The following is a 27,987-nucleotide window of genomic DNA, read 5'->3' as shown; positions in this document are numbered from 1 at the left end:
AAAAACACTGACACAAACACAAATGACTGAGAAAATGAACCAATATTACCATTTATTTAAGTATACAATTTAGTGTTTTCATTCCACATTCCAACCCATTTGTAAGGTTTGATGTCAGTTTTATAGTTTGAATGCAGCACAATCCTTGAAGGATAGCAAAATTCAGACAAATACTGTTAAAACAGCATTAATTGCTACACAAAGATACTTAGTATTGACCTTGCATGTGTTTGTCATGCATTTTAAAAAGCACTGGCTTTTTAAAAGCTTATTGTAAATGGTATAAGTTAGTGAACTCTTTGTGTAGTGTTCTTTCATGATATGACTTGAAAAATAAAAAAACTGTTACTGGGGATGTTCGATGGAAATATTTCGAAGCGAACTGCATTCACAACTTTGTCAGTTTCAATCTACAGCATTATCTTTTTCAATAACACCATAAAGCATGAAACTAAACAAATATAAAGCTGTCTATTGTTTCGCGTGCAGTGTTCAGTGAAATCTTAACCTGGTACTAAAAACCACAGGAAATAATCTGTGAAAATGCAGCACAATGTGGCATTGTAGTGACTTCTGACTCGACGTCCGTGCAAAACATAACCGTAGTTCATCAGCCGAGTATACATTTACATAGTTACAGGATTGGTGGCTGTGTGGAGGGGTTAAATATTCTGAGAAGAACCTCTTACCAAAACACAGAGTGCTAAACTAGGACTTGTATAAGAAAAATCAAAAAGTACAGAAAAGCAGGGTATGAAAATAGCGTTTTCAATCGTTAATCAACAATTAACAAGAACATAGAGGATCCTGTCCATCTCCCTTTCCTTGTTAATGAGGGAACAGAAACATTCAAATCAACAAGTCAAGAAAGCCCTTCCTGGCATTAAACTTCACATGGTTATTCCAGGATATTACTTTACAGAGGATACATGACAATACTATACAGATTATATGAGGTATTGCACAAATTATTAAAAAAAAAAAAAAAAAAAAAAGGCAACAAAAATATACAGCGATTTGAAAGAACATGTACAGAGTTTGAGTACATTTTGGAAAGGTGAGAATTTAGTGTCACTTATTCTACCGAGTGGGAGTTATCATAAGGAGACGAGGTCTAATCTTCCCATTCATCATCGTCCTCAAAGTCTTCATCCTCATCGTCATCCTCATCTTCGTCTGTGAAATATAAATACAGTTTTAATTGTTTAATATCTTGGCTGCTACTAAATGCACTTGCCATTTTTAGTGAGTAACAAAAGGAAACTAAAATGTTTAAGTATAATTGAAGCTAAAGTGATGATCACTGAGACGAATGGATCCTTTACCTTTTTTCGAAACTCTATTTAAGGTGGGATTAAGGGAAAGTTTTTGGACAATGAATATGTTTGCGTACACTAGAGATATTGTTTGTAAAATCCACACTTGCGCAAAAGTGCCTTTTATCTACAGAGCAGTGAGCCAAATCCATGCAGTAGCATTCCCAATCCTCGTGGTTACAGCATAATCTAGAACCTATACACATTTACCTAGCACACTCTAGAACCTACATACCGATACCTAGCATAATCTAGACTTAACATTCACTTTATTGGGAACACCTGTACACTCATGCCATTATCTAACCAGGAATCATGTGGCAGCAGAGCAATAAAATAAATCCAACATCAGAAAGAAGAAAAAGTATGATCTCTGTGACTTTGATCGTGGCATGGTTGTTGGTACCAGATGGGCCTGTGTGTGTACTTCAGAAATGGCTGATGATCTGGGTTTTTCACACACACAACGGTCTCAGGAGTTTACACAGGGTGGTATGGGAAAAAACCCAAAACCACAGAGCGATCGACAGTTCTGTGGGTGGAAACGCCTTGCAGATAAGAGAGGGCTGAGGAAAATGGCCAGATTGCTTTGAGCTGCCATGAAGGATATAGTACAATATAGTAAAGCATCTCAGAATGCACAACACATCAAAACTTGAGGTGGATAAGGTACAAAAGCAGATCTCCTCTGATCGCGCTCATCAACAAGGTTTCAGCTTGCAGACTTTCCACTCGTAGGATGTTTTTTGTTTTTCGCACCATTCTGTGCAAACTGTAGAGACGGTTGTGTGTGGACCTACACACTATTAGGCAGGTGGTTTTAATGTGTTATTCTTTTACTTAGCGTAATCTTGAACATGTATGCTTATATCCACACAGGGCTCGACTCAAATCATCAACCTTCAAGGAACAAGAAAGATATGCAAGACTTTTTTCTGGCTCCGGCTGTCTTCAAATGAAAACTGAAGATCCCCTTCTTTACTAAGCACTTAAATGAAGGAGAAAAACAAACAAAAAACTTGACTTGCTTTGTTGTTGTATTTATTTATTAATTTTTTACTCTGTGTTTTATCTTGAAGGTATTCTTATTCCCTGACCTATCTGTACTAGCATGAGGATATGTTTTTTTTTTTGTTTTTTTAAAATATTTTTTAATGAAGCCTATAGGCGCTTCTACAAGTTGCTCTGGATAAGAGCATCTTCCGAATGCAGTAAATGTATATTTAAAATGCAGTAAATTTTTTATTATTATTTTTTATGGTTTATCAATTTACTATTTCCCCTAATCTTTTATTGCATTACTCTGTGTGTGTGATTTTAAATTTTGCTTACATTTAAATATTTCATGAAACTTTATTGCTTAATTTTAATGTTTAAACACTAAATTTTAATTTAAAGTATTAAATATTTAAGTATCAATATTAAACATAATACATTAAATATTTACATACTGTCAGTTTGCTTGTGACTCCCTTAAAATTCCTCCAAGGAATATTCTTAGATGTCCTCAATGGTGAATTCAATCTTAAAGAGCGCCTTGAATATATGCGCCTATGAATTATAAAAATGATGGAATCACCACACTTAAAGGATGCTCACCTGGCTTCTTTACTCCATAGCAAATAAACAAAATCACAGATATCACAATACAATTTTTGTTTATAGCTGAACATGGCTTTGTGAAACATACTTCAAACAAATTATATGAAATAATTTTAACTAATGACCTGTCCCCCCCCTCAGATCAAATAGAGGAAAAAATTATGGAAATCACCTTTGCATTTCTAAAACAAATACCAGCACAAGTCTTAAAAAAATGCTAATTAGTCTGCAGTTAAAACAGAGTGCTAACAGACCTTAAACTTGGACTTTTTGAAAGGAAACATGGTCTCAACAAGAGAGTTATCAATTGAAACAATGGAAAGGATTATAAAACTCCTTCAAGAAGGAAATCCAACTTGGAGTCTGGCCAAAAATGTTGGTTGCTCCCAGTAAGCTGTGTATAACATTTGGTGCAAGTATAAACAAAATGGATAGGTTAAAAAGGAAAACATGGGTAGACCAAGATAAATGACAAGCGTCTGCATAGAAAACAAAAGAGATACGCCTTGAAAATAGAAAATGCACAACAAAACAAATGAAAAACAAATGGGTGGGAACAGAAGTCAACGTTTGTGACATAACTGTAAGAAATTGCTGAATGAAACGGGATTTACGTATAGAAAAGCAAAAAAAAAAACCCCAAAAAACCCCAAAACCCAGTACTAACACCTCAACAGAAGAAAACAAGGTTACAGTGCACGAAAGAGAAGCAACCATGGAGTGTGGATGATTGGATGAAAGTGATATTCAGTGTAGGGCTGTGATGGACGGTGGCCATGATCCAGTCAGGCGAATTCTGCTATTTCACTTCGGGTTCTGCCGCTGCGATTGATCTCGTTGGGAAACCAAATGTTACATCGGCAATCTGGGAACATTTTGGATTCGTGACTAACGAGAGAGAAACGTGCGACTGGGTCCACTTCTCCACTTCCACATTCACATTCCACTTCTTCTCCTCCTCCCCTTGCGTACAATCACAATACCGTATCCCACAGCTCCCTCAGGAGTTTCTCATTGCAACAACACGACACAACAAGGCTGTATTGAGTTGTTTCACTGGCAGAAGTGCAAAAATAAAGCCTCATTTAATTATTTTTATATTTATCTTTTTATTTAATTGAAGCCTATAAAATGATACTATATTACATTATATTATATTATATAATATAGTGAGATAAATGTCAATCCGATTGAAAATTTATGGCGGAAATTTTAAAAAATTGGTCCATGACAAGGCTGCAAAGCTGATCTGTCAACTGCTATTTGAGAAAATTGGAACCAGCTTGATGGAGGTTTTTTTGGATTGCTTGACTGTTTTTCGTTAATGAAATCCATGCCTCAGAGAATTCAGGCCCGAGGACGAGCAACAAAAGTACTAATCGTGATTTTTTTTTTTTTGGTTTGTTGATGATTCCAGAATTTTTTCCTCAACACTGAGTGAATCCATATTTTTTTTTCCTCTACTTGATCTGGAAAAAATATGCCATTAATTAAAATAATTTAATTTAATTTGTTTGAGATGTTTCATGAAGCCAGAATGTTCAGCTATTAAACAAAAATTGTTGTGTGTCATAGCTGTAATTTGTTTAATTGCTATGAAGTAAGAAAGCCAGGTGAACATCCTCCAAGTGTGATGATTGCATAATTTTTGCCAGGGGTTGTAAATTCCAGGTGGGGTCTTTTAGCTCTAATAAACAGCTCTTACCTGAGGAATGGATGGCTTTGCTCCTCTTCTGCATCACCTCCATTAGTGCTCCTACGATACCCGATGCAGGAGCAGGTGTGGGTGGGCCTGAGTCCGAACTGTCTGATACCTTCACAGTGAAAGAGAAATTAGTCATTATCCAGTTAGCCATATTGAATTAAAGAGAAAAGTGTCAATGCCTAAATTGTCAGCAGCATTAACACCCCCCACACCACAGACTTTCATGCCACTCTGTCTCATGGTCACAAAAATATTGAGCACAATATTACAGACTGGGGCTGAGTTTGATGATTGATGATCAAACTGAGTTTGATACTTTTCTTTAATCTTCTTAAAGAAGATTAAGTAAGAAATAACATAAAATTACATCAAATCAATGGCATCCATTCAGTACCATTTAATTTGTAATGAATAAAAATGTAAAAAAAAAAAATCACGATACCAACGACATCTTTGAAAAGTGTAATCACAATCATTTATCATGATATCAATAATATATCGATATATTGTCCAGCCCTATTACAGAAAGAAAAAAAAACAGACTAGAGGACAGCAAGGAAAAATTCTGATGTGACCGCTCTTAATAATAAGCAGCTCCTCCTTTTTTCACTGAACAAAGACACCACAGTCCATCCCACTTCGTTTTTATTGACTCACACCATCAAGGCTCTTGATTTCACAGTTCACGTAAAGTTGGCATAAACTCAAAGTAACTGTGGGAATTATATTTGCGTTTAGTTTGAGGACTGCTTTAGCTGAAATAGCAGAAAAGCATAGATATAAAGCCAGAGTAATGAGTCAAAATGCTACAACTACACCACTGATGTTGGCACCTCTGCATTTAAAAACAGACTTAATCATATTTGTTGGTAAATAATTAAAATAACCCAATGGTATTTATTTGATGTGTCAAGAATCTTGGAAAAATACTTTAGTCTTCACCCTTTGTAAATCGGTAAGAGTTTATACACCAAACAAAAGGTTGTGTAGGTTTCACTCTATTATCATGGTGGAAGATGTGCAATCTCTGAACGAGAGAGTGAGTGCTGCTGACCGTTTTGAGCTGAATGCCCTGGCGGATCTGGTCGAGTAGAGCGTCCCGGCCCGTGTTGGTGGATGCTGGACGCTGGCTGTTATTGTGGTCCACCTTCTTCAGTTGGGCACCCTCTCTGATCTGCTCCAGCAGGGCTGACTTGCCCCCAGTGGGCAAGGGCACGGACTCCCCACCTCCGTCTACCTCGGGTGGGGGTGGGGGTCCAGGAGGAGGAGGAGGAGGAGGAGGTGGTGGAGGAGCTCCTCCTGCGGCTGGTGGTGGAGGTGGAGGAGGTGGAGGGTGAGACTGAGGGGCTTGGGGGGGCATGCTGGCATGAGCAGGAGGAGGGGGAGGTGGGTGGCCCCTGCTTGGAGGGGGAGGAGGAGGTGCTCCAAAGCCCTGGCGGGAAGGTGGAGGGGGTGGAGGAGCAGATGTTGGAGCTCTGGAAGGAGGAGGAGGAGGTGGTGCTCCTCGACCCCGGGCAGGGGGTGGGGGAGGAGGAGGACCAGAGTTGTGAGGAGGGGGTGGGGGAGGAGGGCCGCCACGTGATGGAGGAGGTGGAGGTGCTAAAGGAGAAAAGAAAGGAAAAGAAAAAAAAAAGAATTTGTTACAAAAATACCTATTAGTTGCTGTTCTTCAGTAAAAGAAATATGCAGCAGAGGAAAATTATGCACAGTTAATACTTTCCAGCAGAGGGGGATTTTTCACTGAACTTTGCTGCTTTGCTTTTTGGTCTTCCAGATCTTACCTTGACATCCACAGTTCCACTTAATTAACATTTCTTAAGGACATTTTGGACAGTGGATACTGAAATTGTGAGCAGGTAGTGCTTTGATATCTTTATAAACGTTCCTTGCTTTGTAGGCATCAGCTCACTTCCTTTCATCCACAGTCAGCTGTTTAGAGGAGCTGGTTGTTGAGTGTTAGCACAAGAGTCGGAGAATTTATTACGCTCTTTACTAAACAAATAAATCAAGGATTAATGACTTAATTAAGTGTTGAGACTTTACAACTCGAAGGGTGTCCAAGCTTTTGCACATGCCATAATTTCTATTTTTTGAGTTAATCAAATATGAAAGTAACTGTTCATAAACATTTGCAGTATTTTTTAAATATAGTTTGCTGCAGAGGTTGTTTACTGCTTTTCACTTAAAAAAAAAAAAACAAAAAAAAAAAAGCGCAATAAAACGTGATTTGGCCAGGGTTGCCCAAACTTTTACATATGTCTGTAAAGAATTTGCTGTTTTTGCACATCTGTGCCATTAGAACCATATTATTGTGTTCTGTGAACTTATACTATAGCTACTGTGTATATACTGACTACCTACATTGCCCTCCATTAATACTGGCACCCTTGGTAAATATGAGCAAAGAAGGCTGTGAAAAATTGACTTTATCGTCTAACTTTTTGTTAAAAAAATTCACAAAAATTCTCAACTCTCATGGATATCAAACAATCGAAAGAACACAGATTTATTTAAAAAATGAATAATAAAAAAAAACACCTTTAAATATATGTGTGGCACAATTATTAACACCCTTTTAGGCAATACTTTCTGCTACCTCACTTTACCAAGATAACAGCTCTGAGTCTTCTCCTATAATGCCTGATGAGGTTGGAGAATACATGGCAAGGGATCTGAGACCGTTCCTCCATACAGAATCTCTCCAGAGCCTTCAAATTTTGAGGTCCACACTGTCCTTTTCAGCTCACCCCACAGGTTTTCTATGGCATTCAGGTCAGGAGACTGGGATGGCCACGGCAGGACCTTGATTTTGTGGTCCTCTTGCAGAAAAACAGCCCCAAAACATTAAAGCTCCACCACCATATTTAACCCTGAGCATGAGGAACTTTTCCATATGGCTACCTCTGTGTGTGCACCAAAACCACCTCTGGTGTTGATTGCCAAAAAGCTCTATTTTGGTTTCATCTGACCATAGAACCCGATCCCATTTGAAGTTCCAGTAGTTTCTGGCAAACTGAAGATGCTGGAGTTTGTTTTTGGATGAGAGTAGAGGCTTTTTTTTCTTGAAACCCTTCCAAACCACTTTTGGTGATGTAGGTGACTTCGGATCGTAGTTTTGGAGACTTTCTGACCCCAAGACGCAACTCACTTCTGCAATTCTCCAGTTGTGATCCTTGGAGAGTTTTTGGCCACCTGAACCATCCTCTTCACAGTGCATTGAGCGTATATAGACACACGTCCAATTCCAGGTTGATTCATAACATTTCCAGTTGACTAGAACTTCTTAATTATTGCCCTGATGGTGGAAATGGGCATTTTCAATGCTTTTGCTATTTTCTTATAACCACTTCCTATTTTGTGAAGTTCAACAACCTTTTGCCACACATCACAGCTATATTCCTTGGTTTAACCCATTGTGATGAATGACTAAGGGAATTTGGCCTGTGTGTTACCTCATATTTATACCCCTGTGAAACAGGAAGTCATGGTTGAACAATTTCCTGTTCCTAGTCACCCAGGTGTACTAAAATGTAGAATATCAATGGGAAATTGATTGCAGATGTTTGTTATCCATGAGGGTAGAGTATTTTTTTTGGTGATTTTTTTAAACAAAAGATCAAAAGGTTAAACAAAGTCAATTTTTCACAGCCTTCTTTGCTCATATTTACCAAGGGTGCCACTATTAGTGGAGGGCACTGTATGTACTGTAGTGTGCTGCCATCAGACTGAAATAGCTTTGCACCTGCTCATCTTACACAATGACTTATCTATTTTATCTTGAACTATAACTTTTTATTTATTACAAATTATTTTAACTAAATACACATTGGATTGTGAAAACAGACTTTTTTTCTTTAGACATCCTTTAAACTGTTTTACATTAACGATCAATGAGTTATTACTACATTACACACACAGGCTTGGCCACAAAGCCTGCAGTCACTCATCCATTAAATGTGTCAGGAGGTCTTAAAGGGCCCATGGCATCAAATTAGGCATTTCAGAATGACAAAACATTTACTTTAGTCATTTTAGTTTTACAGTATCACCTCATGGAAAATCGAGAAACTTAGGGCAAATACTTTATTTGTGTGCAATGAAATGCCCTCCAGAGTGCTTAAAGCATCCCTCCCATAAACATTCTATCCAATACAAAAGCATATTAAACCAAAGAATTAAACCGAAATCCTTTAGACATTCCATGGGCTCTTTAAGAAGTAATTTGAAAGCCAAGTAAACAAACCCAGCCAAAACACTGCACACCACACTAACAATCGCTTAAAACATCTAGTGCATGCAAATCTACTTTCATTTTCCAGCTAGAGGAAAAAAAGTTGGCTACACCTACCATTCCACCTGGGGGGACCTAAAGACAAATAACACAGACGTATAAAATATACAACTTTGCTTAAACAGTCCCTCAATTCTTTTATTTCAAGAAATGTTACGCAATATGGAGGCATTTAGAGGAAGCAGTCCTTCATCAGTCTTTCTCTGAACTGCTATTTACACAATTCACAGTAAACAGGGACAGGAATTTATTATCAGTAAATGGTTAGCAAACTGGTAACCTACATGCTTGGTCAGTTAAAGGTTTAGATTTAACTTTTGGGTGTGTCTACTCATAGAAAAAAAAAAGTGACATTGATTCCTCACACGCAGAAGCACTGAACCCAACTTTATGGACATTTAATCTGCTTTGTCATGTGTCCAAAGGACACCAGTGCAGACCGACGGTTAGCTAGCCATGGTAACAAGCTGACTTTATTGAAATTCCCTAGCGGTCTGCAATTTTTCTTGTTATTGCCATTTTATATAAAAGAGTTCCACCAATTTGATTGGACAAGTGTGTTCCGAGAGTGCTGATATTTAGTCCAACATCACTGGTACATTTCACCATCTGTGTGCATCACTTTGCTTATCTGTGTTTGCTACGTAAAATTCCAATTCTAGAAGACTATTACACTGAAACCGTTACTACACTTACTACGGGCTGTCAATCGGTCTGTACGTTGCCATGGCAACTTGCAGCACTCCATCCAGATGTGGCTGTTCACATCTGTTCAGACTGGGATGTGATGGTCAGGTGTGCACACACTTTTGGCCATATAGTGTTGTAATCAGTCACTCTATGTGTGCCAAAAGAGACGGTCACAAAGTCGCAAATATAGATGTATAATATTGTAAAGATATAAGAGGGAGGAGATCAAGTCTAAAATCATCCGAGCAAATCGAGACCACTCATAAAAACTAACCTGAAGTCAAAACAATCATTATGTTGCTTGGCAAGTTCTTTCTTAAGTAAAGAAATCCTAACCAAACTACTTTTAAATTTGCGAGCCAAATAGCCTTGTTTATATTCAGCGTGAAATCGCTCCCTGCTGTAATATTTCTTAAGGAACGTCGAATCGATTTATATTCCTGTGAAAAGCAGCGAGAGCTTCACTGATTAAATGTGCATTACCTTATGCAGCGTCCAAGTTCAAACAAATGTTTTAATAATACGTAATTAATATACGTCTATGGGTTGTATTTCAGACTTTTTAATGACCTGTGCATATGATACTGTAGGAGTGATGTTCAGTGCTCACCTTGTCTTTTCAGTTCATTCTTGACAGCCTCCACACCTCCCTTCTTCTCGATGAAGTCATAGATAACCTTTGACGTTTTCTTGTCTTTGAGCTGTGCTTCAGAGATGCCGCACATGTCGAACAGGTTCTTCAGCTCTGGGTCCAGGTTATTCAGCTGAAATGAAGGCATGAACAATCAATTACATATCAAATTTCAGAAATAAAATATAAATAACTACAGCACAAGTCTTTCAATCTTCTCATGAAAAGCATGTTGTTTTCAAACGTCTGCCAATAAAAATTAATTGGTTGAAATAATCAAGCAATTCCTTATTGGTGTCAATTCTAAATCGAGTTTTCTTTTAATAAATGATGCATGTACAGCAAGCAAACATTGAAATTCAAACAGCTGAAATTCCTAGAATTGTAGAATTTTTGATTATGCAGCATACTGGGTTTTACTGTCTGGGACAGACATTTAGTCCAATCCTGACACCATGTGGCAGGCTTTGTTTGGGTAACAGGATAACCCATTACATTATACACACAAAAAAACAAAAATGTACCAGTCATGATATTTTTTTTTTTTTGTGTGTGTGTTTTTTTTTTTTTTTTGCTTTCTTTATATTGAGAAATATCTTCTTGATTGACTTAAAAAATTTTTTTTTTTAAATGTAAGATGCAGTATATATTCTACATACCAACTACAATGCGGAGACAGCAATACGTATGCAAGTAGTACGATGCACAAGCATAATGCAAAGATACAAACTGTAATGTGCATGTAATTATTATGCATAAGTACAACGCAGAGACAAAGTTTAACATGCCACTTGCTGTGTGGGATGAGAGGGTGTGTAACAGAATTAGAGCAGAGCCTGTGTGAACACAAGGCCATTCACACTGACATGCCAGTGCCACACAGGTCGGCATTGTGTTCTAAAAAAGAGTCACTTCAGTATGCATGCATGTGTGAGGGTGAGCACGAGTGACAGAGCAAACCCTTGTAGTACTTACATCGAAGCCTGTGTTCGGGTCCCAGCCTACATGGCCGATGTGTCTGTTAAGAGACATGAGAGAGTCTGTGTTAGTACATAAGGATACAGCAAGATAAACCATTGCACACAGAAAAGATATTCCTTTGTCTCACTGTATTTCAGCCATTTTATATGTATTATGACCACGGATTAATAACCAGCACATGCTCGATTATGAGAATCATGTACAAAGAAACAATATATTCCAGCACAAAAAACCTGAACAGATACCTTAACGTGGCCCAGATTAAAGGTCAACCAACAGTGTGTGGATTTTACCGATGCCAATAACTAAGTCGGGCGGTACCTGCCGATAACGGATTAATCAACCGATATGTTTTCATTCGGTATCAGTTTTAAAAACTAACACTCAAAGTAAAATATTGATGAACTTTATTACAAAAATAAACAGTACTGACTGTACCATGAAAATTTACTGTAATTTTTAAAAAATTAAATAAATATAAATATTAATAGATATTAACCATTAACAAATAAAAGTAAATACAAATAAAAGTAAATACAAATAAAAGTAAATAAAAAGATATACATTCCAAATAACAAATAAAAATAGAGATCTCCAAAATGAATAATAAATTAAAAAAAAACACTTCAAATAACAACAAAATGTGTCAGTGAATTAATTTTTTTAATTTATTTTGCCTTTAGAGGCCGCTCTCGTACTACCGGGAAAATACCAGTGTGGATTTTTGCCGGTAACTGAGCGGTAAAACTGATCAATTGGGCGACATCTAGCCCAGATGCTGGTCCCCTGGTAAAGAATGAAAAGACTTACTGGAAATTGCTGGGAGTCCCGATGTCAGCCTTCGTCAGTTTCTTCCTCTTGCCTTTCACCTTCTTTTCTTTCTTGTTAAGGCTACTGTGCACCATGTTGTTCATGTGGGAATTGTTATGGAAGCTCACATTGTTAATTTCTGGGTTCTTGATGTCCACCGTCGCCATTGGCAACGTGGGTCCTGGACACAGCACATAAAACAATGACTGTTATCGAGAACATCATTTAAATCCCAGTTCTGTTATCCATATTGCTGAGCAGGGAGACTGTCCTGCTGGCTGAGCTCTCAGAGTTTGTGGTGCCAACAAGAACTTATTCTTTCCATGCACAGACAATGAGGGGGTGTTCTAAAACCCATCCACAGCAAACAGTGCATCTCATACACAAACACACACACACATTCCCGACAATGCGAACTTTAATTCCATCTCAGTTTAAAGCAACTTGGACATAGCTCAGGACACAGATCTTTGTTTCTGTAATTAAAAAAAAAGAATGATGCCAATTTCCAAGAATTTACTTTCTGACATAAAACGTCAGGAGGGTGAGAAGACAAAAAAAAATCTTTAAATGACTCATGAAATGACAAATTGTATCCATACAAAGTCTAAGGGTTGATAAATATATATGCTTTGTAAATCTGTGCACATGTGCAGGCACTGTGAGCAGATGTTTACATATAGTTTACATCATACTTGTACGGAAACTGAAAGTGTCCACATGGGGGCAGTGTTGCCATCATATGCCAGGGTGTGAGTTTTCTCTGGTGCCAGCCCATTCTCCAACAAATTCTTTCCAGTTACTTTAAAATGTATTTACAATCTGTAAAAAATGTATTAAATACAGCTCTATCATCAAGACATACATGTGGTTCTGTGTGCTAAGTCTCAGGAAAAACAATGTGAGGTGGAAAAAATAAGGGGGACCAAAAATAACCTATGCTCTGCAAGAATGTGTACCAAGGTCAAATGTAATTGATGACCCATGATGTACAGAGACTGTTAAATGACGGAAGGAAGGAAATCTCATATTTCACTGTAGTAGAGAATAGACAGAAGAACCAAAGTACAGAAACAAACATTAATTTGAGTTATTTACACTGCACTTGTCTATAATCCCCATACAAGAATTAACTGTTACATTACAGTTCTGCCAATCAGCATGTGGGATATGGAAAAAACTGATGGGGCCTCAGTTCCAGCTCGAGTACAGGCATGGTGTACACTCGGGCTTACAAAACACAGCTTGCTATGATGGTATAAGCCCCAGAAAAGACTGGTGGGTTTTTTAAGTCTTAAACCAACAAGGAAAAAGAATTCACATTACAGAATATTATATTTTTATATATATATATATATATATATATATATATATATATATATATATATATATATATATATAAACAAACAGACTGAGCCCCATGATTACAGACAAACCAAATATACTTCAAGTCAAGTAAACCTAATTTGATTAAGCTCGACTGACAGAGAATTAAGAAGATGGCAACATTTCTTATTTAAAAAGAGGAAATTGGAAGGCATCTTTGGAAATAAGGGAAGAAGAAAAAATCCTTCCTCCCTGCAACAGAGGATTAAATTGGATTGAAAATAAACCCCATTTTTCTGAGAACAATTCATAAGAAGTTATTCTTTCTAGAGCAGCAACTAATCGATAAAATCGATAATAATCGATTATGAAAATCGTTGTCAACGAATCTCATAACGTTTACTCATCGCGTTACTTCTGTTCCAAAAACACGTATTGGAGAGAACAGAACATAGTTGTGTCCCAAATGACTTATTATACACTTACACTATACACGCTACCGTCTAGTGTGTGAATTTTAGAAGGGTCGTATCGTCTCAAATGGAACAATAGCTTTTTTTTTTTTAATAACTGGAAGTATAATCCGTTTCCCAGTTGATGGCACACGATATCATACACACGCATTGCGTGCCTAGAGTCAACGATGAATTTCTTCAGTTTACTGTTTATGTCAGCGTTACCTTTTATGCCCAACATGGCCTCAGTCACCAACAGACGGAGTAATCGTCAGGTAACGTCCGGGGGGGGGGGAGTGCTACCCGCAAAGGCAGGGGGGCACTTTATATTAAATTGAAGATTGAAACCTGTAAACCTTGCAAAGCGGCGCTTGTGTAGCACAGAAGCATGACAGTGATGCACAAGCACAAACATATGTTTAAATCCACAATGCTCCACTGTGTGAAAGGGGTTGAGCAAATTGGTGTGAGTTGCTTAAAAGATTCAGTTTAATTCAAGTTTATTGTCATTATATGCTGTACTTGCACACTTGCAGCGTAAATCCTGGTGTTTATAATAACAGGAACGATCTATATGTAATGAGGCCTCGTGGCTCCTCACTCGCAATGTAGACGCAGTGATAAACAGTGGGAGCGCAAGTAAGGTCTGAAATGTGTAATTAAAATGCTACAAGCAAAGTGCACATAAGCAAAACAATATGCCTAAAGGCAGTGAGTAACAGAAACCATGAGGTGCAGTGGAAGTGAGATTTTATTATTAATTTAGGAATGTAGTTTAATTATCCATAAAAACACTTATATAAAAATTTTAAATACATAAGTTTATTGAACACCCCCCCCCATCCAATTGATAAAATAATCGGCTGATTAATCGATTATGAAAATAATCATTAGTTGCAGCCCTAATTCTTTCCATAAGACACTGTCCCAGCTACAATCTGGAAAGTTACAATCCAACAATTCCAGAGCACCAGTAACATCCAGAGCATTACCCAGTGTAGCCTGCTTGAGTCTTGCCTCACTATCTCGATCAATACTGCTTTTCAATGCCAAACAGCACATTGCTGATAGAATACAGATTTGGTTGAGGAGGCACATACGCACAAAGGTTTATTTCATGCTATAAACAGTACACTGTGTACAGATAAATGAAGATGGTGATGTTTGAGGTTTTCTGGGCAGATCACAGCGTTAACTTGGGGCAATGATATTGAGTCTGGCGTCCCCAGCTGGTGCCATATTAGTTCAAAGTGAAGGTCTTAAACAGAAAACCATATTTCATTCAGTTATTTTTATTAATGTCCTCATAAATGTAACTATTTATAACAGCATGTATTATATAAACACGTCAGAGCTGTACACTTATCCAGGTCATTTATAATATAAGAGCAGTATGAGAAGATTTTTCTATTTGATTCACTGTATTTCTTAACATTTGTGCCACTGTAGGAGCAACTGCTTGATTAAAATAACAATCAAAATTAAAATTAGCATTGAATGCAAGTACTAGAGCACGTACCATTTGGTGGGTCACGTCTTTTCTCTGCAAAAACAAAATTAACAATGTTAAAATATTGGGGGCGACTCAAAGGTAAGAACTTTTCAGCAGAAAGGGAATTGAAAGTCAGGTGACAATTTTTTTTTAGTGTGAGGTTAGTTTGTTAAGGATTAGACTGAGAGACATCTGTAAGAAGACTAAAGCCGACGTGAAGTATTCAGGAACGTGAATATGACTACATGGTTATGAGACTCTGATTATTCTCAAATCTCAGCTCTGATTATTTTTTTTTGTCTTACAGACATGATTGTTTTTGGGGGAATAAATATCAAAAGGCTTATGACATACAATTAGAGAGGTATGAGAATAGGGAAAACAGGTCTAACGATAAGCCACACTCAGCCCTGTCTGAAAAACGCTCCATCCACACACAGAAAACCTCAAACCTCAAAGCCCAGCATGCAAAACAGAGCAGGAAGGACTGGACATAAGCCACAAAGGAGCGAGGGGGAGGGAGAGATACAGACACAGAGAGCGAGAGAGAGAGAATGTGTGTGCTGTGCTCGTGACAGGAGAAGGACCATCATTTCCTTAGTCTGCAGAATTCATATTATAGACTAAGGAAACAGAATAATGACTTGTAGCCTCTATGAAAAAAGTAAGTGAAGCCACATATAAAATATAAAAATTTATAATGGTTTAAGTTCTTTGTGGTTTAAGTGCGTCACCTCAAAAATAAATCATTCTACACAGTAGCGGCTCGTCCATACGGGCAGGTGAGGCAGAGCCGCTGCATTTACATCAGCTGCTCATCAAATAGTCCTCATCTACAACTCTACACATTTTAAATTCCAGCAAAATATTTATTTCTTCTTTTGAGTGACCAACGATATTTGACAATAATGCTATATTTGACAGATATAAGCCGATTTTCGGTTGACTTGCTCGCCTTTCTAAGATGCTGCAATCGTGCAAGTCCTCACTTGCTCATTTATCTGCGTATTAACTGCAAAAATGGGAATAAGTGCTAATAAAAACCCACTGAGGAAGGAATCACGCTGCACCATGTTCACGCTATTAACATTTTCAGTGGAAAAAGAACACCAGACAGGACATTTAACGATCAGGTTGCCAGATTGGGCAAGTTTAAAAATACTCCATGACTGCCAAAAAACATGTTTTAAGATATTTTGCAAATACTGGAAGAGGGAATGGGGGATATAGACTGGATAATATCTGTACATCACAAATACACGTGGAATACTTTTTCCCCCAAACCAAAATCTGAGAAAATGGAAGAAACATGTATAAAATTTTCTGATCTAGTTACAGGCCGTTTAAGTGGTTTTTGTACACGGGTCGTCTCAAACTGAGCTGCTAGACTATACTGGACGACAATGTTGTCAACTCTCAACTGCCTATTACGGACTAGCTATAAAAATTAAGTAAAGAGTAGCCTATAGAATAAGTGTTCCTCGACTTAATTTGCTTTGAAGCTATGTTGTCATTAATGTTGTCTTGCCTCACCAAAAACTATGGTCATGAGCCACTACTGATTACATCAATAATTAATCAAATATTAGAACTCACCCCCAATCAGTTAACTCAGTAATAACAAAAAAATGATTTCAAGTAAAAAGAGACTGTTTCTAATGTTAACCAGTTTTGTTTGGAGATTATTACCAAGCTATTTTGACTTTAACTTGAGCTAACAGGTGTTTAGGGATTCTTTCCTAACATCCAACACTAATTTCGTTCATCATTCCTCAAAAAAACAGAAAACTAACACAAAAATATGAAGGACTATCAACAGGCATATTTCCTATCAGTTAGATATTATCAGTTGGTGATAACATATGGAGGTTCAGGCAACAATGTGCTTTCTGGGTTCGTGTTTGTTGTGTGAGAGGATGTGGTTTGCGCTGTGCAGAATTAGTTCTGGTTTGGACCCATTGTGAAGAAGCAATCAGTGCTAACTGCCATGCTATTGTTAAAGTGCATGGAAAATAACAGCAAGTAGCCAAGCTATAATAAAAGTCTTATAGCATATTTAAGTGTAAGGCGTTCACACTTTATGAAATATCGTTAATACGGATCTAGCATAATGTAAGGGTATACTATTAAGTCAGATTTCCTTATTATGCGAGATCGTCAAAAAAGGTTATACCCTCCTAGATGTGCTAGCATAATAAATATTGTACGAATACATTTATTTGTGAAGAGTATATTAAGTGGATACAGACTAGCGTAAAAAATAATAAAACACATCACCATGTGACGCTTGTGCACGAAGGATAAAAGAAGTGAGAAATGCAAGAAGCCAAAAGAAAGACTGGCATAATCACCGGTTTTCTTCTGTCGTCTGCAGAGGAGGTCATTAAGGGCAACGCGGAATCGTTTTGCTTCCTCTTCATTAGCAAAATTCAGGCCAATCTGGCAAGACTGAAAAGCACAGAGCACAGACAGCCTTTCAGACTACACATGTTCGGTGCTAGAGATCAAGAAGCATAGACTGGAAAAATTACAAATACCACTCAAAAGTTATAAAACACAAGATGCAAATCCACAGACATAGATGCTTTGATAAGATAACTGGCTTACAAGGAATGCTGAAGCGGAACAGCGTGTATGCAACATGTACAGTCATGTTAAAAGCCCACTAAATAATACACTACATTTCAGTTTCTGTAATCACTGGGGATCAAACGCAGGCATAAACTGCTGAACCCCTTAACCGCTTAGTCATTAATGTCTTCATTTTGCTTGCTGATATTGCTGGCTAGGAATAATAACACTTTCAATGATAGGCTGCGATATTGCTATTACATTATTGTGGACACAGATAGCAACAGCTGTTCCCTTTAGCTACACTGAGACATGCCACAGTAAATTGACCTAAAATGAGGCTGGCCATCATAAAACTGCAGCCCAAAGAGATGTGCGCTTTAAAACTGATTATGATAACACCATAAGTTGTGATTATAAGTAATAAATATAATAAAATATTAAATGGTGTGAAAATATAATACACACACAGCAATCATCTAATGTATCCTTATAGAAAAGAAAGCCTTTCTCACAGAGAACAGTCGAATTCGGAAAACTTACTGGATGCAATAGTATGATTAGAAGCGAACAGGACTTACATCCCCTGGAAATGTGATAAAGTAAGGTCTTGAACTATTGCTTGTAAAATTAGTGTACAGCTCCTGCTCGAACTTAGTTTTTCCATCCTGCAAAACAAAATATTGAACTGAATAATGTCCATTCTCCACTCATGTATATTTACTCATGATCTGGAATTTCCACACACACAGACACACACAGACACACACAGACACACACACAGACACACACACAGACACACACACAGACACACACACAGACACACACACAGACACACACACAGACACACACACACACACAGACACACACACAGACACACACACAGACACACACACACACAGACACACACACACACAGACACACACACACACAGACACACACACACACAGACACACACACACACAGACACACACACAGACACACACACACACAGACACACACAGACACAGACACACACAGACAGACACACACAGACACACACAGACACACACAGACACACACAGACACACACAGACACACACAGACACACACAGACACACACAGACAGACACACACACAGACACACACACAGACAGACAGACAGACAGACACACACACACACACACACACACACACACACACACACACACACACACACACACACACACACGGAAATCTGCAGCAAACTCACCTTGATATCAAACACACGGATGAAATAAGACCTCTGAGGGTTGTCTTTCACCAAGCAGGCCACTCCACAGCATCGTTTGCTCCAAGACGGACCTCTGTCTGCTGCATACACCTGCACCACTGCTGAACACAGGGTCTGCCAAGAACACAAGCACAGCTTCCTGTCAAACAAGCTGTAAAACTACCAAGTTAATTCAACTGGAGTCTGACACATATACATATATATATTATAGTTAATAACTAGGCTGACTAACTGCAGTCTAGCAACACACAAGCTGTTTTTATCTATCTAAATGTTATTCGTTAATTATGAGCAACAGCTGGCAAAATATTAAAGAAATCTATTGAATTTTTTCCGTCACAAACAAAGCTTTTTCATTTAAAACGTGTTTCTAGTTTCCTGATGAATATTTTGGATACAGGATGTTCAGTTGTGACATCAATGTGATGCCATAAATACAGAATATGAAATTAAAACATTGAATGAATGTACTAGTCAAAAGGGGAATTTATTTGAATAATTTAATGAAATAAAACCGGCAGAAGAATGCACGTGATATGAAAGACGTTTCTGTGGGGGAATCATCCCGCTGAATCCAAATAAAGAGATCTAAACTCAATATTATTCATCAGCAGACCGTATGTGTTCTTAAGAAGTCCCTACTTTCATCCCTCTTTAAGAAAACAAGATGTGTCCCAAATCACATACTTGTATACTATTCTACGTCATCTTGTAGTATAAACAGTGAGTAGAGTGTGCACACTGACAATTCAAACAACAACAAATGCATTTCAACTACGGCTGCAACTAACGATTATTTTCATAATCGAATAGATGGCCGATTATTTTTTCGAATTAATCGGAGGGAGGCAAACTTTCTGTACCATTTTTTCGCTTATTTAAAATAAAATACACAAACTGAGTGTTACAAATATAAACTGCTTGTCCAATTATATAACACTGAAGAGAACCCAATACACACGCGCACACACACACACACACACACACACACACACACACACACACACACACACACACACACAAGAATATGTGTTATTTATTTAGGACTGTAGTTAAATTCAGTGCTTTTTGTGCATCCATAAAAATAATGCATAAATACTTATATAGAATATAAACTAATACATAACTTTATATTATATAATAGTATTTATGCATTACTTTTTATAAAAGGTAACGCTGACGAACAGAAAAGTGAAGAAAGTCATTGTCGATTACTCTGGGTATCTGCTAAATCTAGCAGCGTCACATTACTTGCGTATGACATCATGCGCCGTCCACTAGGAAGCGTCTTATACTTCCGGTTAGTAAAAAAAAAAAAACGCCAGGTTTCCTTTTGAGACTATATTACCTTTCTAAACTTCACACACTAGATAGTAGAGTACACAGTGTATAGTGCAAGTGGATAGTATGTCATTTGGGACACACCTTTAGTATTTACTCTCCGAAGCGTGTTTTCGGAACAGAAGTAACGTAGTGAGTAAACATACCCCATGATGCGCGCAGACCAACTAATCGATAATGAGATTCGTTGACAATGATTTTCATAATCGATTATTATCAATTTTATCGATTAGTTGTTGCAGCTCTGATTTTAAGTATCCAGATGATGCACTTATTCAACCGAACAAACCGAAGTGGGGAGTGCTGGACACTTCATGCACTCAACGGTCACAGCTTTGCTTACGCAGTGGAAGAGGGGAGGTGCTACCAGGCGCTTTTACTCAGAAATTTGCTCAATATCAAAAAAGGTAATGTTGGGCATTACCGGTAACATTGACAAACAGTAAAATAAAGAAATAAATTTTCGTTGACTCTGGGTATTCTGCTAAAACTAGCTGCGTCGCCTGGGAAACGCCTTATACTTCCGGTTAATAACTTCCATTAGAGCTCCATTTGAGATGATGCTACCCTTCTAATATTCATACACTAGACAGTAGAGTACATACTGTGTAGTGTAAGTGCATGGTGTATAGGACGTCATAGCTAAAGATCTGTATACCAGCACGCACACCCCAGAAGCTCAGCCGATTTGAAATAGCCGACAACAGAACTGAGGACATGTGGCACTAAATCTAAATGCTTGCTTGAATGATAAAATGACACAGAGATAACATAAATGATAATCGTCTGCAAAGTGTCATCTGATTAAATTTCTAACGCACAACTGAGATTTTAACTGACACATTTCTCCACTTACTGACAAAACACACACGCCTTTCAAACTTCAACATTAACGGTCGTGTTAACGCTAGTCAGCTTGCCTTATGGAGTTAAAAGTCCAAACACACTAGCCACAGGATGTTTTCCTCTTCAGGTGCTGAACTTCGGATGATTTCACACATGTGTGCTGACCTTCAGGATTTTATTCCATGTTCTCAGTTGGTCGTATCTGCTTAGCGAAAGAAACTGACTCTGTCTTAAGTGAAATATAAATACCTTCAGGAAAAAGACTTTATTGGTACCACACTGAGTCAAGTATATAGAACATGTATGTAGAACAAGGAAATGGCAATAAGATAATAAACAAGATTAAATGTTAATAGTAAAAGTCTTGATAATTTACATTAATTTCTCAAATAAAAATATCTGATATAGAATTTGCCCCAAAAATGTGGTCAGTGTACTAAGCGTTTGGACTAAAACTATATTATTGTCTGTCCCAGCACAGAACTACAGTATGTGCTACAGTACATACATCTAACAGATGTTGTATAAATTACTGAAACTAAAGCTGAAAGTAAATATATAAAACTAAACAAAAGGAGTCTTGAAATGAACACTAACAAAACCTAAAAATCTGGTCTGTGAAAATACAGAAACAAAAAAAAAAAATTACTAAAATTTACAAAATATCTAATTAGAACTACAATAACAAAAGAACCAGTCCAATGTCTATACTGACTGTGTGCGAGTGTGCCATACGTAAAAGAGAGCAGCAGTAAGTTGTGTCCTCTAGGACACAGGCTAGCAAAGGCAAAAAACAGGCCGACGTCTTGGCAACGCAGTCAAAGGGAACAAAGCCAAGATCTCAGAGAAGATGAAAAATTTTCCATGGACAAATGTGCTTGCTTACACACACAAACACACAATACAGTCAAAAGTCAAAGTCATTGTCGGAAATATCAGAGGATTAACAAGATAATAAATGGCCTGGAAAATACCAATGCGAATAATACACCAGTGTAGGCAGCTAACGAAGACAAACAAGACAGTAAAGTAATTCAATCTGTGTGCTAAACTGCCACGTCAGTAACAGCAGTAATAACGACACATGGCTTTTCTTCATCTCAAACAGGGAAAACTGCTTCCTGCTCAAAAAAAAGCACTCTCAGCATTAGGATATTCTGACTAAAGGACACACAGAGGCAGCTCAGTGGCTTGGTGGAAACCCAAAACAGGGTCCAAACAGGTCTACTGAGAAGGCTCCGGGGAGGGAGGTCATCAGATTGCATCCAGTGTCACCAGCTTCTGAGTCAGAGCTTAAGCAACAGGTTCGAGTATTCGAAGAAATTAATCATTCGTTTTGAATGCTGAAGTGTAACTGACTGCATAACATTAACACTCTAAACATAATAACTGAACTGCATTCGCTTTAATGAACCTTGAACAAAATTCAGCTGGTGCTAACATGGAAGTCTGAGATCAGTGCTGGCTCAGCACTATTATTCCTTCAAGCAAAAACCATGCAGTGGAGGAGGCAGATCAGTTCACTTCCTGTGCATAAAAACTGCTGACTGTGCACACATCCCTGTTTGGACCCCTCTCAACCCTCTCTTCCTCCCTTTGGCCCACCCCCTGAACACCCACCCCCACCCCCACCCCCACCGTGTCCCCAATTGTCTGAACTGGACTTGATCCATACTCTCTGCCTTCAGATTTCAGTGCGGTAATGAATGAAAGCATGACTGCGGGAAACGGACCTAGCTGTCGTGTCTCATATCCAGTCGTCCCTATAAAAGTCCACTTTAAGGCCTTGCACTTTGGCTGTCTGTTCTTGAGTGAACATTGTGCTTGTACTGTCAATTGCCTCTTCAGTTCCAACCAGCTAAAGAAGTCTAAATAGGCTTGGAAAGGAGAATGTATTGCAAGTTATTATTCCAAACTAGAAATAAAAAAGATATAAAAGTATCATTTAGAACTTGATTATGGTGCTAGTGATGATTTAGGGCTGGACAGTATGCTCTCAGAAATAATAGTACCAAACTGTTTTCCTGTCACTGTTGTGGTACCATCAATGCTACGTCATTTGTACCTTTAGTAGCAATCTTTTACCTGGGAAGGTGCATGTGGTGTACCTTTAATTAGCTTTTTGGAATAAAGCCTTAAACAACCATTTGAGGTCCAATTAATTACACAGCTTAAAATACATTTTATTCCTGTTTTCAGGTAAAAAAACAAAAGACAAAAAAACGACACTGTAATTACAAAAGAGAGTACAAGGATAAGTACAGATCGGTATATTTATTTGATACCTTTAAATAGTGTAAGGACAAAATATTACAATTACATAACACGTCATGTGATGTCAATATACAATATATTATAGACTCGTGAACCCTTTTCAAATTCAAGATTATTGGCTTGTATCAATTATAATTGGATGGTGTGAGATTCATCAAAGACCCCCTTCCAATCACGTGAATTATCTGATACTCCTACACCACACAGTAAACTGTTCGGTGACTGGTCATCTCACTTGTTTGCGTATTGCAATGTCCTGTGACATCAGCATTAATCACGACCAATATGTGAATATGATCATATAACGATTTACACAACTAATAACACAAGGGGTCCCTATATATATATACATATATACATACATACATACATACACACACACACACACACACACACACACACACAACCCGTCAAAAGTTTAACACGCTCATTCTTTATTTTTTCCACATTTAATAAATAATAATAATAATAATAATAATAATAAAGTCATCAAAACTCTGGAATAACACAGATGGAACTATAGGAATTAAGTTGTGATAAAAAATCCAAAATAATTTAGTATTTTAGCATCTTCAAAGTAAACACCCTTTTTGCCAAGAATTTATAGAAATGTATTCTTGGCATTTTCTCAACCAGTTTCTTGGGGAATCTCCCGGAGATGCTTTTTAAACAGTATTAAAGGCGTTCCCACCTATGCTGGACTCTTATTGGCTGCTTTTCGGAATATTTCGCTCCAAGTCAGCGGTTTAAAAAAAAGCGTTTTTTTGGTAAATGAAATGTTTGTTTTCTAATGAAAGGAATGAATATGTCGGCACAATTATATTATTGTCTATAAAACCAATTTCAAACATTTAATCATACACCTTCAGATCAAAAGGTTTTTAAGATCATGAGAAACATTTCAGTCAAGTGTCTCCAAACTTTTAACTGGTAGTGGGTGTATATATGTGTGAGATTTTATATTTTATATGCATATATATTATACATATATAAAAAAAAATATAAAGAACGTATTGGAGTCATTGTCATGGCTGGATGGGGATGCTGTCACAAGGTTGCGATGAACTTCAAAAAGAAACATGGCAAGCACATCTCTCACACACACACACACACACACACACACACACACACACACACACACACACACACACAACACCATGTCAAACTTATTAACACATTTGAAAAGACTGGAAGTGTTGCGAACCAACTGAGAAATGGACGTCCATCAATATCCACTGACGAGGACACAACCGACGTGGTGCTGGCAAACACAGTCCCCTATGTATGAGTACTTTTGGGACACCCTATACAATATATTACATACCGGTGAACCCTTTGCAATTCAAGATTGATGCAAGACAATAATCTTGAACTATTATAATTGGACTGTGTGAGATTCATCACACTCCAAGACCCCTTTCCACTAATGTAAAGCATCCCATACTGATACACTCACACCACACAGTAAACCTGTCTCATCTCACTTGTTTGCATATTGCAATGTTGTAATCACAGCGAATATGCTCAATATAACGATTTACACAACTAATTATACATTGTGCAGACATATCCTTATGATAAACTAATCTTTTCACTCATGCCTGTACTGAGACAAAAAGTAAGCCAGTTTTCCAAGCACATGTATCGGAGTTCTTGTGGGAGATCAAGAAGTAGCCTGTGTTTCATCCTTTAATGCTTGCCTTTGAACTTCAGAGTCATATTCAACTCTGACAACCATCAGTGTATTTATTGCTACACAAACATCGCCGGCTTGATGAAAGCTCTCCTGAATATATGAAGCGCTCTCCTCTAAATATATGAAGTTCAAAAACGGCTGCTTTGCACAAAAAGGTTGCTGATACGAGCAGATTCTTTTTAGCTCTGACAAGCAAAGCAAAACTTGAAGGAGTGTTACCATTCCTGAGCTGGAACGAACTGCCTTCATTAAACAAAAGACGGTGCCACAAACTTTACCTGGTAGACACAAGTAAAAAAAATCAAATAAAATAAACTGAAGTAGTGGTTAATGCATCCCTGCGAGACATTTACTGTTGCCTGGGACACAACAGCAGGAAATAGTTCAAATCCCAAACAGACCCATTAGTCCCAGGAGGCCCTGCGGCCCCACGACACTTCCTACACACTCAGAACCAACACTGAACAACACCATTTCATAGACCAAAACGAACAAACAATACTTGCAAGTACCAAATGAAACTCTTCTGACAAGGAATTAGTGGCTTACCTAACTGAGGAAGAAAGCAAGGACATTCTTCTGAAATGTTAAAACTATACTGTCAGCATAGTTCATCCACTAACTTTAGCTTGTCACAAGGTTTACGCTTTACATTAAGGTTCGCAGATAAACTATGCATTTTAACATTAACGCAACATGCATAATGTTAAAATAATTAACACGTATTAATTTACTTCTTTTTTTTAAATAAAAAGAACAAACAATAAAAACAAAGCTGTTTGTTTACCCAATGTTTATTCCTTCCCTGAGGTAAAACTTAAATAAATAAATAAATAAAATCATGCCACATCAACTGAAGCAATGTCATATAAACGTTCCTGGTGGTTAATTAGCAAAAGTCATACATTTCTGTATTCAAGATTATGGATGGTGTTATCCATTATTTCCTGTATTTGTTTCATCACATTAATATATGCTAATTACACACACTTGTTACGTCATGGATGGAACACTAGTTAACGCTAACGCAGGTGTACTCAGTGAACACTTTATAAAGTGTTTCTTTACTTATTCTTTTTTATTTTTAGGAAACATTATTTAAGGTTTCCTCGTCATGACCTTTAGATAAAGTTTACAAACGTTAACTGATCAACTAAATGATGTTATTTTAGCTAACATTAACGGAAAGCGTACCGAGTACATGAACACTTGTTTTTAAACATTGTACGCTTCATGCTACGTGCCTAGCATCATAAACCGTTATAATTACCTCGCCCTTTAAAGTGCCACAGAGCAAAAAAACCCAGTGTTGAACGAACTCTTACACGACTGAATTTACATGTACAGTGTTTATGTGCTGGTTGTTGCTGTGCACCTACAGATGGATACCTTAGTGCGGAGGTAAACAAACCTGGTGCTCTGGCCTACACTGTAATAAGAAATAAACTGCAGTCGTAAACTCAAGATGCTAACACTTAAGGAGAGACTTAAGAGAGTGATATGTGTTTCTGTTCCCCTGTTAAAGCAAGTGCTCTCCGGAGGAATTCACTTTCCATGACCGAGCAGCCTGCTCGAGGATGTCTGTATTCCCCACGTCAATCCCGGCTAACACAGGTTAGCTTAGCATCAAAACAAACACCGCTGTGAACACGTCCATGCAGCAAAGCGACCGTTTCACCGCCAAATTTAACACGATCATAAAACAGAGTCGCAGACTGAACTTGAAGCAAAGTCACAGTATGCAGAACTTACGATGCATTTCCTGCCAAGGTAGTTGAAGAGACACTCGTTCTCCTGCGGGGTGAGAAGCAAAGACCCCACATTAGCCAACCTCCTCTGAGACGCTGGTGCACTCATGGTGCAGAAACACGAGGCCGATGAATCCTGGTGTTTGTATCCTGGGAAAGTTTCCTCTTTTTTATGTGAAATCTATGCGATCAGACATCATCGTGGCCTGCACTCGGCCCATCCTGGAACTGCATTCCGCAAAGAGCCAACTCAGAGCTTGTGTTTTCTCCACGAACCTCTGCACAAACGAAACGTGTAATTCCGAGAATAACAGTCAGTTTGCACGTTTCAATAATCGACAAACTGCAAAATGTAAACTTTCATCCCGAACTCCCAGAGCGACAACGATCCCTCAAACCAATATGGCAGCTTGGTGGATGAACCGATAAGGCAGCCAGAAAGGGGGGGGTCTTAAAATCAGCCCTTTCAAATGTTATTACTACTAGTAATATTATGTATCTAGAAAGACGCGTTTACTAAATTAACACAGCTATCGGAATAAGTATTCGTTGTATGAAAAAACGTGTTGTAACGGCTCTGATAACACTGATATGTTTCTGAGGTTCTCCCCTCTTGGGTAAATGGTTTGTTCCGGTTTTCCCGTGCGCTCTGCAGTATGCGGACTGATGAACTGAGCTCAGGATGGGCGGAGACTCACGATGCTGGTGGGTGGTACGCCGTGACGTCATAGCAACGCGGAAGATTACAACTTGTTTGCATGTACTCTGTTCATCTGATCTGTGAAAGATCAAGTTCCTTACCTTAATAATAGGGGGAAGTACTGCTACAGGCATATGTACTGCCTCTTGCATTGAGGGACACTACAGTGACTGTCAGCTGTATCTGCTGCCATTGTTCTCTGTCTCTACGGATGTTTTGAAACACTACTACTACGCTTCCACATTTGTAAACACAAACGT

General features: G+C 38.0%; 1 protein-coding gene across 3 annotated transcripts; it reads right to left on the bottom strand.

Annotated features, from left to right (window-relative positions):
- Positions 1-23: 23 nt before the first annotated feature.
- Positions 24-27,477, bottom strand: wasla (WASP like actin nucleation promoting factor a). Of its 3 annotated transcripts, XM_017486041.3 has the most exons (12): positions 27,032-27,475; positions 19,102-19,236; positions 18,452-18,538; positions 17,651-17,747; positions 15,327-15,350; positions 12,027-12,207; positions 11,211-11,253; positions 10,215-10,368; positions 8,972-8,989; positions 5,678-6,222; positions 4,624-4,732; positions 24-1,176 (listed from the first exon to the last, which is right to left on the bottom strand). In XM_017486041.3, exons 1-12 carry the CDS (start codon positions 27,134-27,136, stop codon positions 1,115-1,117), a joined length of 1,560 nt encoding a protein of 519 aa, XP_017341530.2. In that variant the 5' UTR covers positions 27,137-27,475; the 3' UTR covers positions 24-1,114. The 3 variants fall into 3 exon arrangements, with proteins under 3 accessions (XP_017341530.2, XP_017341532.2, XP_017341531.2); XM_017486043.3 differs by lacking the exon at positions 15,327-15,350 and having other exon boundaries at positions 27,032-27,477; XM_017486042.3 differs by lacking the exon at positions 8,972-8,989 and having other exon boundaries at positions 27,032-27,472.
- Between the last annotated feature and the right edge of the window lie 510 nt (positions 27,478-27,987).

The sequence above is a fragment of the Ictalurus punctatus genome, chromosome 14 (genome assembly GCF_001660625.3).
Source record: "Ictalurus punctatus breed USDA103 chromosome 14, Coco_2.0, whole genome shotgun sequence".
Classification (NCBI taxonomy): Eukaryota; Metazoa; Chordata; class Actinopteri; order Siluriformes; family Ictaluridae; genus Ictalurus; species Ictalurus punctatus.
This window is presented reverse-complemented; position numbering and strand designations above follow the sequence as displayed.